At 37.9% G+C, this 15,539-nt stretch overlaps 1 protein-coding gene across 6 annotated transcripts; it reads left to right on the top strand.

Moving 5' to 3' along the window:
* The first annotated feature begins 485 nt into the window (after positions 1-485).
* LOC148965162 (scavenger receptor cysteine-rich type 1 protein M130-like) lies at positions 486-14,084 on the top strand. 6 transcript variants are annotated; one of them, XM_089127285.1, is made up of 16 exons: positions 513-634; positions 5,013-5,073; positions 5,274-5,495; positions 5,809-6,123; positions 6,382-6,705; positions 6,825-7,133; positions 7,302-7,625; positions 7,702-8,019; positions 8,367-8,669; positions 8,900-8,977; positions 9,171-9,485; positions 9,583-9,786; positions 9,885-9,968; positions 12,907-12,969; positions 13,147-13,209; positions 13,333-14,084. In XM_089127285.1, exons 3-15 carry the CDS (start codon positions 5,438-5,440, stop codon positions 13,206-13,208), a joined length of 2,757 nt encoding a protein of 918 aa, XP_088983411.1. In that variant the 5' UTR covers positions 513-634; positions 5,013-5,073; positions 5,274-5,437; the 3' UTR covers position 13,209; positions 13,333-14,084. The 6 variants fall into 6 exon arrangements, with proteins under 6 accessions (XP_088983408.1, XP_088983407.1, XP_088983409.1 ...); XM_089127281.1 differs by lacking the exon at positions 5,013-5,073 and having other exon boundaries at positions 487-634; positions 5,388-5,495; XM_089127283.1 differs by lacking the exon at positions 5,013-5,073 and having other exon boundaries at positions 500-634; positions 5,321-5,495.
* The last annotated feature ends 1,455 nt before the right edge of the window (positions 14,085-15,539 follow it).

Raw genomic sequence — 15,539 nt, 5'->3', positions numbered from 1 at the left:
ACACTATACCCTGTAACTAACTACATAGAACAAGAGGGTAACAAACATGAAACAAGAGTATCTTTCCCGAATATTTAAGCAAAAGTTGCAGTAGTTTTCATTTACAGTGCACTTTTGTTGAAAAGATTATTTATAAATGCATAGATATGTACCCTGTAATTTTTTAAAAGCTTATACAGTATTGGTACACAATTATTTCAAAAAGGTACGCAGTGTAAGTTCATGCTAAATTGCTCCCAAATTTGTTATATCATAATAATAAGTACCCCTTAGTTCTATAATACTATATATATATATATATATATATATATATATATACGTATATATATATATATATATATATATATATATATATATATATATATATATATATATATATGTATAATTTCATTAAAATATCTGATTCAAAACATACTGTTAGGCATGAGCACAGTCTTGCACAATCCAACTCTCACCACCATAGACGCCCTATTGGCCGCTGGAGCGTACGTCAACGGCGCCGCCATATTGGGGAGAGCAACTTTCCCATACCTCTCATACCAGGAATTGAGAAAAATGCCTGTTTGTGTGCTGCTTGGGGCTGGACAAATCGTCACACAACTGAAAACAGCTTTCGAGGAAGCACCTTTCACAAGTAAGACTGAACGTTTGATTTTGGTTGTATTTGGTCATGATTTAATTAGTAAGTAACGTTTATAGATTAAATACTACTGTTATTGTGTCACGCAATGTAGTTTTAATAGTTTTTCAGTCGACAATGTAGTTGTTTAAAGCTCAAATATGTGGTTTGTTTATAAAGATAGAGCCTATTTAAAAAATTGATCTGAAGTTTTCGGAGTTGTAACTGCGCCCCCGCCCAGCGCTCGTCTCCCCCGCCTGGAACAGCCGTACCACGGCCAGTGCTTCTGACGGTTGCCGCTGGCTCGGATGTCTCTAGTCTAGAGGTTAAACATGAGATATAATTCGTATGATTTGTGTTTATCTTTGGTCTCATTAATCTATAAATGGTTCCCTGGTAAATAGTTTTGGCTGAGGGCAAAGTAAAGTTTCATAACTTTATAATTAGGCTGTATGTATCCTGCTGCATGTTTGACTGAAGCTACTTCTGTTGTTGGTTAGCCTATTACTGATCAATAAAACTGAAATTTAACACAAAGAGCTAAATTAAATATATTTTTTGTGTGTGTTCTGTAGTTGAAATGTCTTATTCTATTGCTATTATTATAGAATTATTAATAAACTATTATCAATATTTTTACATGTATTCATACCATTTTATTTGCTGTATACTATTTGTTTATTTTATTGACTAAACTATTTACTATTACTTTTCACTTTATGTTATAATTACTATTTGCATTGCACGGTATGCCCAGTTGTACCACAACATAGGCTATTATCATAAAGGATCCATCAGTTATCAATGTTATTGCTAAAATCTGGTCAATCACATAAAATGCTTTTTCCACAATGAGCAAACTTAAATATCTCAGTATGGGGATCTTCACCATTCTTATCCAAGAATGTTTTTATCCAGAAAAACGCAGCTCACCCGTTTACTTTCATTTAATTACAATGCAGTCTTGACCTCCGCAAAATGGCGGACCCGTTGGAGACACGTTGACGTATCGCAGCAACGTTCCAAAGCGGCCAATAGGGCGTCTATGTACACGCACCGGCCACTTTATTAGGTACCCCATGCTAGTAACGGGTTGGACCCCCTTTTGCCTTCAGAACTGCCTCAATTCTTCGTGGCATAGATTCAACAAGGTGCTGGAAGCATTCCTCAGGGAGTTTGGTCCATATTGACATGATGGCATCACACAGTTGCCGCAGATTTGTCGGCTGCACATCCATGATGCGAATCTCCCGTTCCACCACATCCCAAAGATGCTCTATTGGATTGAGATCTGGTGACTGTGGAGGCCATTTGAGTACAGCGAACTCATTGTCATGTTCAAGAAACCAGTCTGTGATGATTCCAGCTTTATGACATGGCGCATAATCCTGTTGAAAGTAGCCATCAGAAGTTGGGTACATTGTGGTCATAAAGGGATGGACATGGTCAGCAACAATACTCAGGTAGGCTGTGGCGTTGCAACGATGCTCAATTGGTACCAAGGGGCCCAAGAGATTGCCAAGAAAATATTCCCCACACCATGACACCACCACCACCAGCCTGAACCGTTGATACAAGGCAGGATGGATCCATGCTTTCATATTGTAGACGCCAAATTCTGACCCTACCATCCGAATGTCGCAGCAGAAATCGAGACTCATCAGACCAGGCAACATTTTTCCAATCTTCTATTGTCCAATTTCGATGAGCTTGTGCAAATTGTAGCCTCAGTTTCCTGTTCTTAGCTGAAAGGAGTGGCACCCGGTGTGGTCTTCTGCTGCTGTAGCCCATCTGCCTCAAAGTTCGACGTACTGTGCGTTCAGAGATGCTCTTCTGCCCACCTTGGTTGTAACGGGTGGTTTTTTGAGTCACTGTTGCCCTTCTATCAGCTCGAACCAGTCTGGCCATTCTCCTCTGACCTCTGGCATCAACAAGGCATTTCCGCCCACAGAACTGCCGCTCACTGGATGTTTTTTCTTTTTCGGACCATTCTCTGTAAACCCTAGAGATGGTTGTGCGTGAAAATCCCAGTAGATTAGCAGTTTCTGAAATACTCAGACCAGCCCTTCTGGCACCAACAATCATGCCACGTTCAAAGTCACTCAAATCACCTTTCTTCCCCATACTGATGCTCGGTTTGAACTGCAGGAGATTGTCTTGACCATAGGTGTTTCTCAATGTCAAGGATACTTCCTTGGCAGGACGGGTCCTTCCAAGTCATTTCCTTCAGAGGCTAGGCAAGGGTCCTCTTTAGCGTTCGGAGAACATGTAAATGGAACATGCTAGCAAGTGCACGTCATTGCGTCATTACATCAGTGAAAGGTCCGCTTCGGCGCTGCAAAAATCATTGTGCTGGTGTACTGCACTGTTTAAATACACTTGACAGTCCTTATTTTGTCTTGTCAGTCCTCATAAAAATAAATAAATAAAGGGATAATGTATAACCAGGCGGTTGTTATAGTGAATACAACCCCGCAAACTCTAAAGCAGAGGTCTTGATCAGCCGGTTGTATTCGCTGTAACAACCGCCTCGCTATACATTTTCCCACTTATAACATGGCTACCTACCAAATAAATCAATAATTTGACACAAAATATTGATTTAAAAAGGAGTTTATTCATTCAAAAACGATTATATTACCGGAGTTAACAGAACTACGTCCATATAGCAACATGATCTAACGTTAGCTGTTAAAACACATGCAATTGTAAAATATGTGACCAACAAAAAAGGCTATGAAGTAAAAATTAAAAAGTTAATCACCAGTAAAAGGGAACAGCTTTAAATCCCCTCAGCAAATTTGAGCCGATATGTTAAATAGTTTAACAAACATTAAATAAATGGCTAAACTGAAATTATACTTGCTTACATTTGAAAGCATATTGCCGTTATCACTCCGACTCCGCTAACGGTCGACATTTTTTTATTTTTTGAACAAGATAGCAAAGCTGCGCATAGGATTGTGGGTGATTTAAGAGCGCGAAGGCTACACATATGCATCCTTTCCTGTGTATGGGATATTTTCCGAACGAAGGACTCAGTCCTTGGTTGAAATTCTGAGGATCCTCGACATTGGAACAGTCCTTCGACGGACGTCGATGACGTAGCATCCTCGAAATTCCGGCTTCCCCGAGGATCCTTCCTTGACATTAGGCTTGTTCGACTTCATGCAGCTCTGCGCAGACCGATCGGCGGCTGACTTGAAACAGTGCATGCCGGTTAGAAATTTTGTCCGACTTGATGCAGCGCTGACTCCACGTGACTGTGACATATGCCATCAAAGTACCGCGAGAGCGTTACGAGAGTAGCCGGAGGACTCAGCCAGCGCAGCTTCTGAAGAGCGGCTGCACGAGCTCTGATGATGTCACAGCTGTTCCACGATTCGCCGGATTCACCGCATGACAACGATCACGTGCGTTTCGTGTTTATTCTCACACGTTTAGTTCCACTAAAGCTCACAAATCAGTATTTTATAACAGTAAACACTCTTTTAATGTAGTCGCAATGTTATATTGTGTCATGTTTATCATAATAAAACTGATTAAAAAACGTTGATTCCACGTCATTGATTATAGGCTTATTTTGAACTTTATTCTAGTTCAAACAGATGCTGTATGAAGCAGTAAAGTATTGAATGAAAATGTGTCTGAAATATCTGAAATATCTGTTTATTTGGCAAATGTTGCATTTATTTCACTTCAGCTGTGGTATAAGCATGCAAACACCACGTGAGCCGTCACTACGGGAACCAGAAATTGTCCGACTTCACGTCTCCGTTTGCAGCTCCTCCCTGCCTGCACGCGGCTGTTCTCGCCGATCGGTTGCATCCAGCCGCAGGCGATGTCGAACACACCTATTGAGAAACGCCTCATGTCTACATGCCTAAATGCACTGAGTTGCCGCCATGTGATTGGCTGCTTAGAAATTAAGTGTTAACGAGCAGTTGGACAGGTGTACCTAATAAAGTGGCCGGTGAGTGTATATATTATGCTCTTTTCTGCTTCTCTTTATAATGAGTGTTTTGCTTTCCTCTGCTGGAAGAATTATGCATTGCAATATTAAACACAGCTACAAATGTGTTGAATATTAAGGCATATGAATATAGGTGGAAAAGAAAGCAATGTTTATTTACAGATGTGATAAAGAAACTTGTCTGTTTATTGCACACAACCATTCCAGTTTATTTAATTATTTATTAACTACTGTTAAGTGTGCTATTGGTGAGAACATAATAACAGTATAGTAAAATACACTTGATATTATACACATTGGATCAAAAATCAACTTTAAAATGTTCAGTTTAATATGAATTATATTTAAATAAAAAAGATCAAGTATTTTGTGTGTGAACTGAAGCTTCATTAGTGAGCAGTCAGTCATCAGGTGTGTAAGTTGTGTGTGTTACAGGCTTTGATGCTGAATATAACCTGCAGTGTTTCTCTATCAATCTCCTGTAAGTTTAGTGTGACTTTCTCTCCACGCTGACACATGACTGACACGAGTCTGTCCTCAGTGAAGTGTCTCTTCACACTGGAGGAGGAGTCCCGCTCATCAGCGCTCACACTTTATTGATATATATGGAGAAAATAAAAATGCTGCTTTGTGATTTGTCAGTGATTATGTTTGATGATTTCCTCTGTTTTGTCTAATAAGGTAACAGTGAGTGTCATTGGCAGCTGTGAGAGTCTCTCTCTCTTTAGGGGACTGACAGGAGCCAGTTTCTTCAGTGTGTGTGTGTGTGTGTGTGTGTGTGTGTGTGTGTGTGAGGGAGCAGAGGAGAAACAGGATCAGACAAACAGTGTGACGAGCAGAAGAAGATGGAGGGATTTCTGACACTCGTTTTTCTCTCCTCTATAGTCACTATAAACACATCTGGTAAGTACAAAATTAACTAAAGATGTAAAATATTACTTTTTTAAATAAGCAGTTTGTCTATGATGGCATTAGACCGCCAGAAACTGAAGCAGAAAATTACAAATAGAAGCATTATAATATCTAGAAACTTTAGATCTTGTGACACTATATCATTAATTATCAATTAGATTTTAGAAATGATTTGAGCTTTTACAGGAAACCAATTTGGTATACACTCGTGCCCAGATTTAAAATATTACATTTATATTTAACTTTTACATCTTATGTTTCTTGACTTTGGATGATTCAATCCCTTTCTCTCTGTCATGTACAGATTTTGAGACTGTGAGGTTGGTTGGTGGGAACAGTCCGTGTGCTGGTAGAGTGGAGGTTCATCATGATGGTCAGTGGGGAACAGTGTGTCATTACAACTGGGATAAGACTGATGCTGGAGTGGTGTGTAGAGAGATAGGATGTGGAGAGGCTGTAGAGGCTGTGGGTAGTGCTCACTTTGGACCAGGATCAGGACCAATCTGGATGGATGCTGTGAGCTGTAGTGGATCAGAGTCAACTCTGAAGAACTGTAGATCAAGAGGATGGGGTGTTCATAACTGTGGTCATCATGAAGATGCTGGAGTCAGATGCACTGGTGAGCGGCTCCATACATCACTCTATTAATGCATCACTGATCAGACTTTCATTGATGAACATAAATTTTAAATAATTGAATGTATTTTTTTGTTAGAGCAATTCATAAGCAGCTAATTGCTGAATAGTATATTTTATTGTCTTTACAACTCAATTTTATCTATTTATAAAATATATTACTAATAAAAGGACTGCTGTTTTATTTCCATATCATAATCATGGAAACAGATGGTCTTCTGTTTTGTGTAAATATATTCAGAAACAATAAACTTCGGAAGGTCAAGACTTGTGGACGGGTCTCACCTGTGTTCTGGGAGAGTGGAGATGTATTGTGGAGGACGATGGGGTTCGGTGTGTGACGCTGCCTTTGACCAGCAGGATGCAGAGGTTGTGTGTAGAGAGCTGGACTGTGGGGCTCCTGTACAGGTGCTGGGAGAAGATGCTTTTGGAAAAGGAGATGCTCAGATGTGGACTCAAGAGATTCAGTGCAGAGGAAATGAAACACACATTCAACACTGTTCATCATCGACCTCACATAACATAAACTGCACCCATGACAACGACGTGGGACTGATATGTTCTGGTAAAATGTCAATGTTCAGATTTTCTATAGAGAAATCAAATTGTCAACTAAAATGTAATTATTTTATTGGTTTCTTCTTAGTTTGATCAGTTTCAGTAAGCTCTGTGTTCTTTGTCCAGGTTACACTGACCTCAGACTAGTCAATGGTCCTGACATCTGTTCTGGTCGAGTTGAACGTCAGTTCCTCAGTAAATGGGGCACAGTGTGTGATGCATGCTGGGATATGAGAGCTGCCAGTGTCCTCTGTAGACAGCTGAATTGTGGGATTGCTGTGTCTGTTGTGGGATCAGACTGGTTTGGAGAGGGAAGTGGTGAAATCTGGGCTGATGTGTTTGATTGTGACGGGAATGAAACAAAACTCTCAGAATGTTCCGTCTCTTCATGGAGTCGAGCTGTATGTCCTCAGCATTTTGGAGTGATCTGCTCTAGTGAGTCCATATTACTAGAAGACGTCATTGATTTCTTGCTCTTGAAAGACTCAATTATATACCTATAAATGCTATATTTCAGTTCTCTTCAGTTCTCATGTATAAATGTATTATTAATGTAAATCACATTACCAAACTTGCAAATAAAACATAAGATCTTCTCTCTAGATTCCTCTCTGGCTGTTCATGACGGTCTGGTGCGGTTGTCTGGAGAGAGACAGTGTGAGGGGGAGCTGGAAGTTTCCATCCATCAGGTCTGGAGGAGAGTTCTGCTGGACTCCTGGAGTCTCACTGAATCCTCTGTGGTCTGCAGACAGCTGGGCTGTGGCTCTGTGCTGAACTTCTCCGGCTCCTCTTCATCCAGTCCTGAACACAGTCATGAGTGTGTGACGGGCTTCCAGTGCTCTGGGAGTGAAGCTCATCTGGGGAACTGCAGCTCTCCACAAACTCTCAACTGCAGCTCCACACAACAGCTGTCAATCTCCTGCCTTGGTGAGCACAACAACATCTGGGCAGATTCTTCAGTTGTTGGTGATCAATAATGTGTTTTTCTCTCTCTGAATATCAGGCCGCGGGTCCATCAGGCTGGTGGGTTCTGGGGGAGACTGTGCAGGGAGGCTGGAGGTTTTTCACAGCGGCTCATGGGGGACAGTGTGTGATGACTCCTGGGATATTAAAGATGCCCATGTGGTGTGCAGACAGCTGCAGTGTGGAGTGGCCCTCAGTAACCAGCAGGTACCAGCCTGGTTTGGTGCTGGTTCTGGACACATATGGCTGGATGAGGTGGAGTGTGAGGGGAATGAGACGTCCCTGTGGAACTGCTCTTCTCCAGGCTGGGGGAAACATGACTGTCAACACAAGGAGGATGTAGGAGTCGTGTGCTCAGGTGAAGAGTAAAGTAATTTGATTGATTTTTAAATAAAATTTCAAATGTTTAAAGGAATAATGTACAGATGGTAATTTTTGCTAAATAAACACCAGGATAATCAGGAGCGGATGGGTTATATTTAGCAACAAAGACCATCTTACTGTATTGATGGTCTGATAAACATGATGCCGCTACTTTTTAAATATTTTTTATTGACCAAGCAGAATCAAGTAGTACATAATTATATTTTTTTATAATATATTATGCATCTTAAGTATCTTTTTCAGATGCTATCACTGCTAGCAGCATGCATTAGCCGTATCAACCAGTTATTTTGGTGATATTTTAAATCCTTTTCCATCTAGAGTTTAAAGAGATCAGGTTAACTGAGGGCTGTGAAGGGAATGTGGAGGTTTTCTACAATGGATCCTGGGGTAATGTGTGCTGGAACCAGATGGACAGAGACACAGCGAGTCTGATCTGTCAAGAGCTGAACTGTGGAAGATCTGGTGTTTTGTCTGATTCTACACCAAGACTAGAATCAGCTCGTAACTGGCTGGATAAAGTGAAATGTCGACCACATGATTCAAATCTGTGGCAGTGTCCATCTTCACCCTGGGGACAGAATGATTGTAGTAATGATGAAGTGGCCAAAGTCACCTGCTCAGGTGAGATTGAATAAATAATGTAAGATGGTTTCACTGGTTATGTTTCTTTGAACACAACGTTTGTATATAATGTGGTGACTAAACTGTTTCTGAAAGACTAAGCTAATTGGATGGACAGAGCCTAAAATGATTAATGAGGCTTAAATTATGTTTTTACATTGATAAGTTTTATTGAGAGACATTATGATTTTTGTGTCCTAATGTTCAATCCTCTTAATATTTAATCTCAGATAAGGAGAATCCTGAGTCTCCTCGGAGTCGTCTGAAATGTTCCACCTCACCATCTCCTCACCAGAGACAGTGTTCAAGTAAGATTTTTAATTTAAGACTGTTTTCTATTAAAATGTGCATTTAAACAAGAATTTATTTACATTTACAAATCGTAAGCAAATTCATAAATGTAATCCACTAATCATACATTTAAAGCCGTCTTAGTTAAGTTTCTGTGTTTTGTTGTAAATGTGCTGAAGGCAGTCAGTGATGTTGCTGTGTGTGTTTTAGATCATGTTCCTCTCAGACTGAGTGGAGGTTTGGGCCGGTGCTCTGGGAGGCTGGAGGTGTATCATAACGCTGTGTGGGGTTCAGTCTGTGCTGATCTGTGGGACATCAGCGATGCTCAGGTGGTCTGCAGGCAGCTGGGTTGTGGAGACGCACTGAGGGCTGATGGGAATTCAGTGTTTGGTGCTGGTGAAGGTGTTGTGTGGATGAACGGAGTCGAGTGCAGAGGGAATGAGATTCACCTGTGGGACTGTCCTCACTCCCTGAAGAACCACACTGACTGTTCCCACAAAGATCACGCTGGACTCACATGTGCAGGTCACAGCAACACACTGAACAATAGTAGTCATCATTTTATGCTAATAATCTTTGTCTATTTGCATGATTTTGAATGTGTTTGTGTGTGTTTTGTCAGATTTGTCAGTGTCCACTACTCCTGCCATAAAAACATCAGCTTCTCGTCCAGTTTCTCAGACAGTGCGCTCAACATCAGTCACTCCTCCACAAACTCCTCCAGCAGCGTCTCTCTCTGTGCTTGTGGTTGTACTGGGAGTTTTGCTCGTACTGCTCTTAGTGCCACTGCTTATACTGGTTCAGCAGAACAGAGTGATGAGGAGAGGTAGGAGAGATCCAGAGACTGTCATAGTGTGTCTTATTCAGTGTGTGATCAGTCATGTGTTGTGAACTGACAGCAGGTTTGTCTGTCTACACACACAGATCTCTCTAAGAGGAGACACAAGACGACGACTGACGCCGTTTATGAGGAGATTCATCACAGACACAATCACTTCACTCAGAGAGGTGAGACATGACACATGAAAATTATCTAATATGATTAATAAAGAGTCTGTCAGACACTTGATGTTCATCTATTATTAGTCCCGTTAAACCTCCGGCTTTAAACCAGAGAATTCCTCTCAGAAAACCACAGAGCTGCAGGTGCATGTTTATGTGTGTGTGTCAGTGATTATTTCTTCCTGTGTGTATTGAGGGTAATAAGGAAGGGTTCATATGTCTGTTAGTCTAGGTGTAGACAGGTGCCGGTGTGTGTGTGTGGATATGTCTGTTTTGCACTCTTTATGTTTTATAGATTCACTCCTTCACTGTTGTGTGCTTTTTTTCAAGATCGTGGCTGATTTGTAGATTGTACGCACAAAAAAAACGGTCACATCACATCCATCCCGTCCACAATTTTTTGGGGTGTTCAAATACCAAATACCAACAAAGTCACCAAATTTCGGACCATTCCGAGGAAGCTGTGATTTTTAAAAAAATTTTTATTTAAATTCTTCGGGTCCATTTGGGCCGAACAACCCCAGAGGGTTAACAGGAGGGAGTCTCGTCTCTGAAGAACTGAATTCTGGGAATGAAGATGTTGATTCGCTTCTCTTAGACCCCATTACACCTGGTATTAAAATGCGATCTGTGTCCAGATAAATTATCCGCATAATAAAAAAACGCATGTTAATGATCGGATCTGCCTTACCACATCTGGAGGTAGTCTGGCTCGCATTGTGTCCAGATCTTTACTAGGTGTAAACGCAATCTGGTTGTTGAAATCACGTATATTTTACTCCTCCCAAAAATGCTAAAAAACAAACGAGTGAGAGTGTGTTATATGTCATGTTATAGTCAGATATGACGGCGCTAGGCCTACTGCACGCATCACCGCAGATGAGCAGCTGAGCGTCTATTCATCAAGCCAACATGCAAACATCGCAAATAAAAGTGAAAGTAAGTCACAGACGCTTAACACACAATCATCTTCAAGCAAAGAAACGAAATGATCTTACCAGTGCTGTTGCCACTCTCTTTTATTGATGTCTTTGATTTTGAAATTAGCTGATGATCAATAAAATGCAGCTCATAGCCTATCTGTTGCTTTTGGTGGCGTGCAATCCATTAAATCTGCATATAACGCGTTATCCGGATAACTTATATGGATACAGATCGCATTTTAATACCAGGTGTAAATGGGGTCTTAGGTTAGAAGTGATATGCAAACTGTAAAAAAAAAAAAAAGAAAAAAGAAAAAATGTATAGTCAAATTCACACATTCCTGTTTGACCTGTGAGTGTGCACCCCAATATACAATGCTTAGTTAGCTCTACTGAAGATAATAGACTCTGATGTTTTGAATAGCAATATCACACACTGGCTTTGTAAACTTGTAATTTCATTACCAGATGATTAAAATCATAAAGCATTTTAATTCTGCAAATATCTTTATTATTTTATATTCATATTTTGTTCTGATGGTGAATGCAAACACATCCGGATACTGTGATGATCATTCATGTTCCAAAACCAGTTTGTGAGACAGGTGCTGCTTCACTTCTAGTTGTAGGCTAGTTCTCTCTGTTATTATACACTGTACAAATTAATATATACATTCAAGTTTATTCAACTTGTAGATGACACACCAGAGGGCTATGATGATGTCATTACCAGTGGTCAGACCTATGAAAAAAAAAAAAACTACCTTACTAACTATTAATAAGCAGAAAGTAGATTATTGAGACAAAGGTCATTAATAGTGATATATAAATATATATAAATATATATAAATTCCCAATGAAGACATGTTGTGATGTAATGGTGTTTTCTGGAAGAGATTAAAGAACAAAGTATTTTTATCAGCTGAAAGGCAGAATGTTTTTATTACGTTATATAGACATTATATAACAGTTTCAGGTTATGCTTTAGTGTTGGTAACATGTCCCACATTGTTCCACACAAACGTAGTAATCGTCCCACATTTGGTTTGTTTGATGGTGGTCACCCTAAAGCAGAATGGTTGAGAGTGAGAGACCCATTGTTTTGTATGTCGTTCAGCCGTACATGTTTGAATCGGAATATATAAATCTCTGATCAGACCCAGATGACGAAGAGACTCCGGCAGAATAAACACAAATGAGAATGGACCAGAATGGTTATTTGATGCATTTATGTTTATAGAGTTGTAATCGCGTCCCCTTTGCAATTATGGATGTGCAAAACACACACAGAGACACACACAAACACTAACGTTGGCACATTTTTTGAAACTACAAACACATACTGTGATAAAGTTTGCTACGTACAAGCGAAATTACATTTATGCGAGGGACCTGTTGCGTCATGTTTACATTACTTGTCATACAAGTGCTTTTGTGGCAAATATGAGAAGATGGCTACAGAAAATATATGCGGATGTGTCAGGCGGCTCTGAGATGATGGTACAGCCGAACTAACAATGAAACGTAGATATTCGTCTCAGTTCAGCTCAAACCTCCAAAAAAAAAAAAATAATAACATTGACTTCACCAATGCCAATCGCTGTAAGCCATCACTTCTCTAACTGCTTGTTTTGATTCACAAGACCAAAAATGAGAAGAAATGGCGAATCAGAAGTGAACAGTGTCATGACTGCAGAGATTTCCAAAGCTGTTGAGTTTAATCCCGAAATGCAAAGAAAAGTGCATAGAAACGAGAAAATCACTGCTGGGTTTAACAACATTGCACAAAGACCTGGAGAGCAGAACAGAAATGTTATTGAATTCGATAATATAATTATTTGGTTAGAGTGGCTTTAAATGTATTGCTTTTGGTTTAGTGCCTTCAGCTCTGTGTTGTAGATTTGGTGGAGTTCACATTCTTCACAAATGTGACTGATTCAAACTATTAACAAAATACATTTGACATGATACATATATGATGAAGTAACATTTGTCCTGTTTATATCTTCATGTATGTGCAGTGGACACACCAGAGGATTATGATGATGTCATTATTATTGGACAGAATGCTATAGATGTCACAGGTGAGTCACATGCATTTATTCCAGTTTATCAGGAGTAAATCTAATAATCTCAGACAGTTGTGAGGTGAAATAAATCAAACACATCATCTGTGACACAAGCTGATTTACAAATTATAATGTATTATGGTTTTATAATTATTTTATAATTATAATGGTTTTATTTCTCATGTGAATCAGAGGGAGATCAGGAGGAGTATGATGATGTGAAGAACAGCAATGAAGATGAGAGAAACCTGTAGGGTAGGTTATTGTAATATTTCTATAACCTATATCTGTTTTTATTGGTTATGTTGCTTATTAAACAAAATATTGATGCATTTATCACAATGAAAAATATGAATTTGCTTTTGTTTTTAAAAATAGATTATCATGATGTGAGGGAGGGGTCAAATAAAGAGGGAGGAGCCATGTGACTTATTGACCACACCCACTTCATGTTCGTCAAATCATATTACAGTAACTGGAGCACTGGGGGATTATTCTGTTGTTTCTAATGCATCAGTGCCTTGCATTAGAAATATTCAGTCTTCAGTATTTGGCCTGTTATTTTTATTTTTATATCAGTGCATACTCAAAAGATATGTTTTTTAATCAATTCATTCATTTTTATGAACTTTATGGATTAATATTGTTTTAAAGAGCATTTGGAGGATATTGGACAAAAGGTAAATGTATTTTTTTAGGCAAATTACAGTATTTTAGGCAGTTGACAGCACTATCCAATGACAATTCCCAATGCAATTGAAATTAAATTTTGAGCGATGACAACAAAAAGGTATGCAAATATAATTGTGAATATAATTTTGGTCATCAATAAAAAAAACAATAAAAAAATCAATAAAAAATTGTTTTAAAAAACACATTGAAACGCCGTTCTCAACTGCACAGTTTATTATGAAATGTTCCATTTTAAATGTAAAATACATTAAATAATTTGAAACAGTTTTTTAGTCTTATTTTGTGGTTGATAGTGAATATTTTGCATTAGCTTCTTCTGCAGGCTGAGGTTGGACTGAACATTCTTGATTTTTCTTTTCAACAACTTTTCAACTCTTTCAAAAATGAATTTACTCAGACAGGCATAATAAAACATGCATCAATCATTTGCCAAATAATTTAAAGGGTGCTGAATATGTTTACAGGACATTACATTCATTAAGACAAGGTAAACTTATAAATATATTATATAAAATAAATATATATATTTTCTTCTTATCTAATGGAAAGAGTAAACTATTTACCTCAATATGAGGGTATTATGAGAATTACATGACACTGAAAAAATTTTGGTCTGAGAACATTTTATTGTAAAGGATGTATTTGAAGAGTTCAGATGCAAAAGCCTCTAAGTGCCATTTGAAAATTTCTTCTAAAATGATCATTTTTATCAAGCTTGTATATTTAAGTTCAGTAATTTCACTTAAATGGCAATGAAGATTACCTATTAATTGTCATTTAAGTGAAATTACTGAACTTAAATATACAAGCTTGATAAAAATGGTCATTTTAGAAGAAAATTTAAAATGGCATTTAGAGGCTTTTGCATCTGAACTCTTCATTTTTTAGTTCTTTCAAAAATAAAAAAAAGAGGTTTAGCAAGATATTTATATGAATGTGGAATTTAGCGAGTACAAGATCAGATTAATTTATTTTTGATTAATTAATTTATTTATCTTTCCTGAATATTTAAGCAAACGTTGCAATAGTTTTAATTTACAGTGCACTTTTGTTGAAAAGATTACTTAATAAATGCATATGTCCCTGTAATTTTTTAAAAGCTTATATTGGTACACAATTATTTCAAAAAGGTACGCAGTGTCTTGTCTTGCTAAATTGCTCCCAAATGTAAGTTTGTTATATCATAATAAGTACCCCTTAGTTCTATAATACAAAAAAATATGTATATATATATATATATATATATATGAAGAGTTCAGATGCAAAAGCCTCTAAATGCCATTTGAAATTTTCATCTTTAATGATGTTTTTTATCAAACTTGTATATTTAAGTTTAGTAATTTCACTTAAATGGCAATGATAATTACGTATTAATTGTTATTTAAGTGAAATTACTGAACTTAAATATACAAGTTTGATAAAAATCATCATTAAAGATGAAAATTTCAAATGGCATTTAGAGGCTTTTGCATCTGAACTCTTCATATATATATATATATATATATATATATATATATATATATATATATATATATATATATATATATATATATTAATTATCTTGGTTGTTTTACAGCTTTATTCCCAAACTTAAAATTGTGTTTCCTTATACTTATACTAATACACTATAATTACTGAAAGTTACACTGTAAAATTCAAAACATACTGTTAGGCATGATCATAGTCTTGCACAATCCAACTCTCACCAAGCCACGGTCAAAAAGTGTGTTGACCTTCAATTAGCGCACCAGAAACCCATTATCACCTTAAAATTATACTCAAAATACTCATACGCCCTCTAGTGTCACAAACGAAAAATATAATTCAAAATAAGCTCCAACAACGGTCGGCTATTATGGAATAAAAATGGGTTCTATTCAGTTTTTAATCTT

Source organism: Pimephales promelas, chromosome 24 (assembly GCF_988280905.1).
Source record: "Pimephales promelas chromosome 24, fPimPro1.hap1.1, whole genome shotgun sequence".
NCBI classification, from domain to species: Eukaryota; Metazoa; Chordata; class Actinopteri; order Cypriniformes; family Leuciscidae; genus Pimephales; species Pimephales promelas.
Note: the sequence above shows the minus strand (reverse complement) of the source record. Positions and strands in the feature narration are given on the sequence as shown.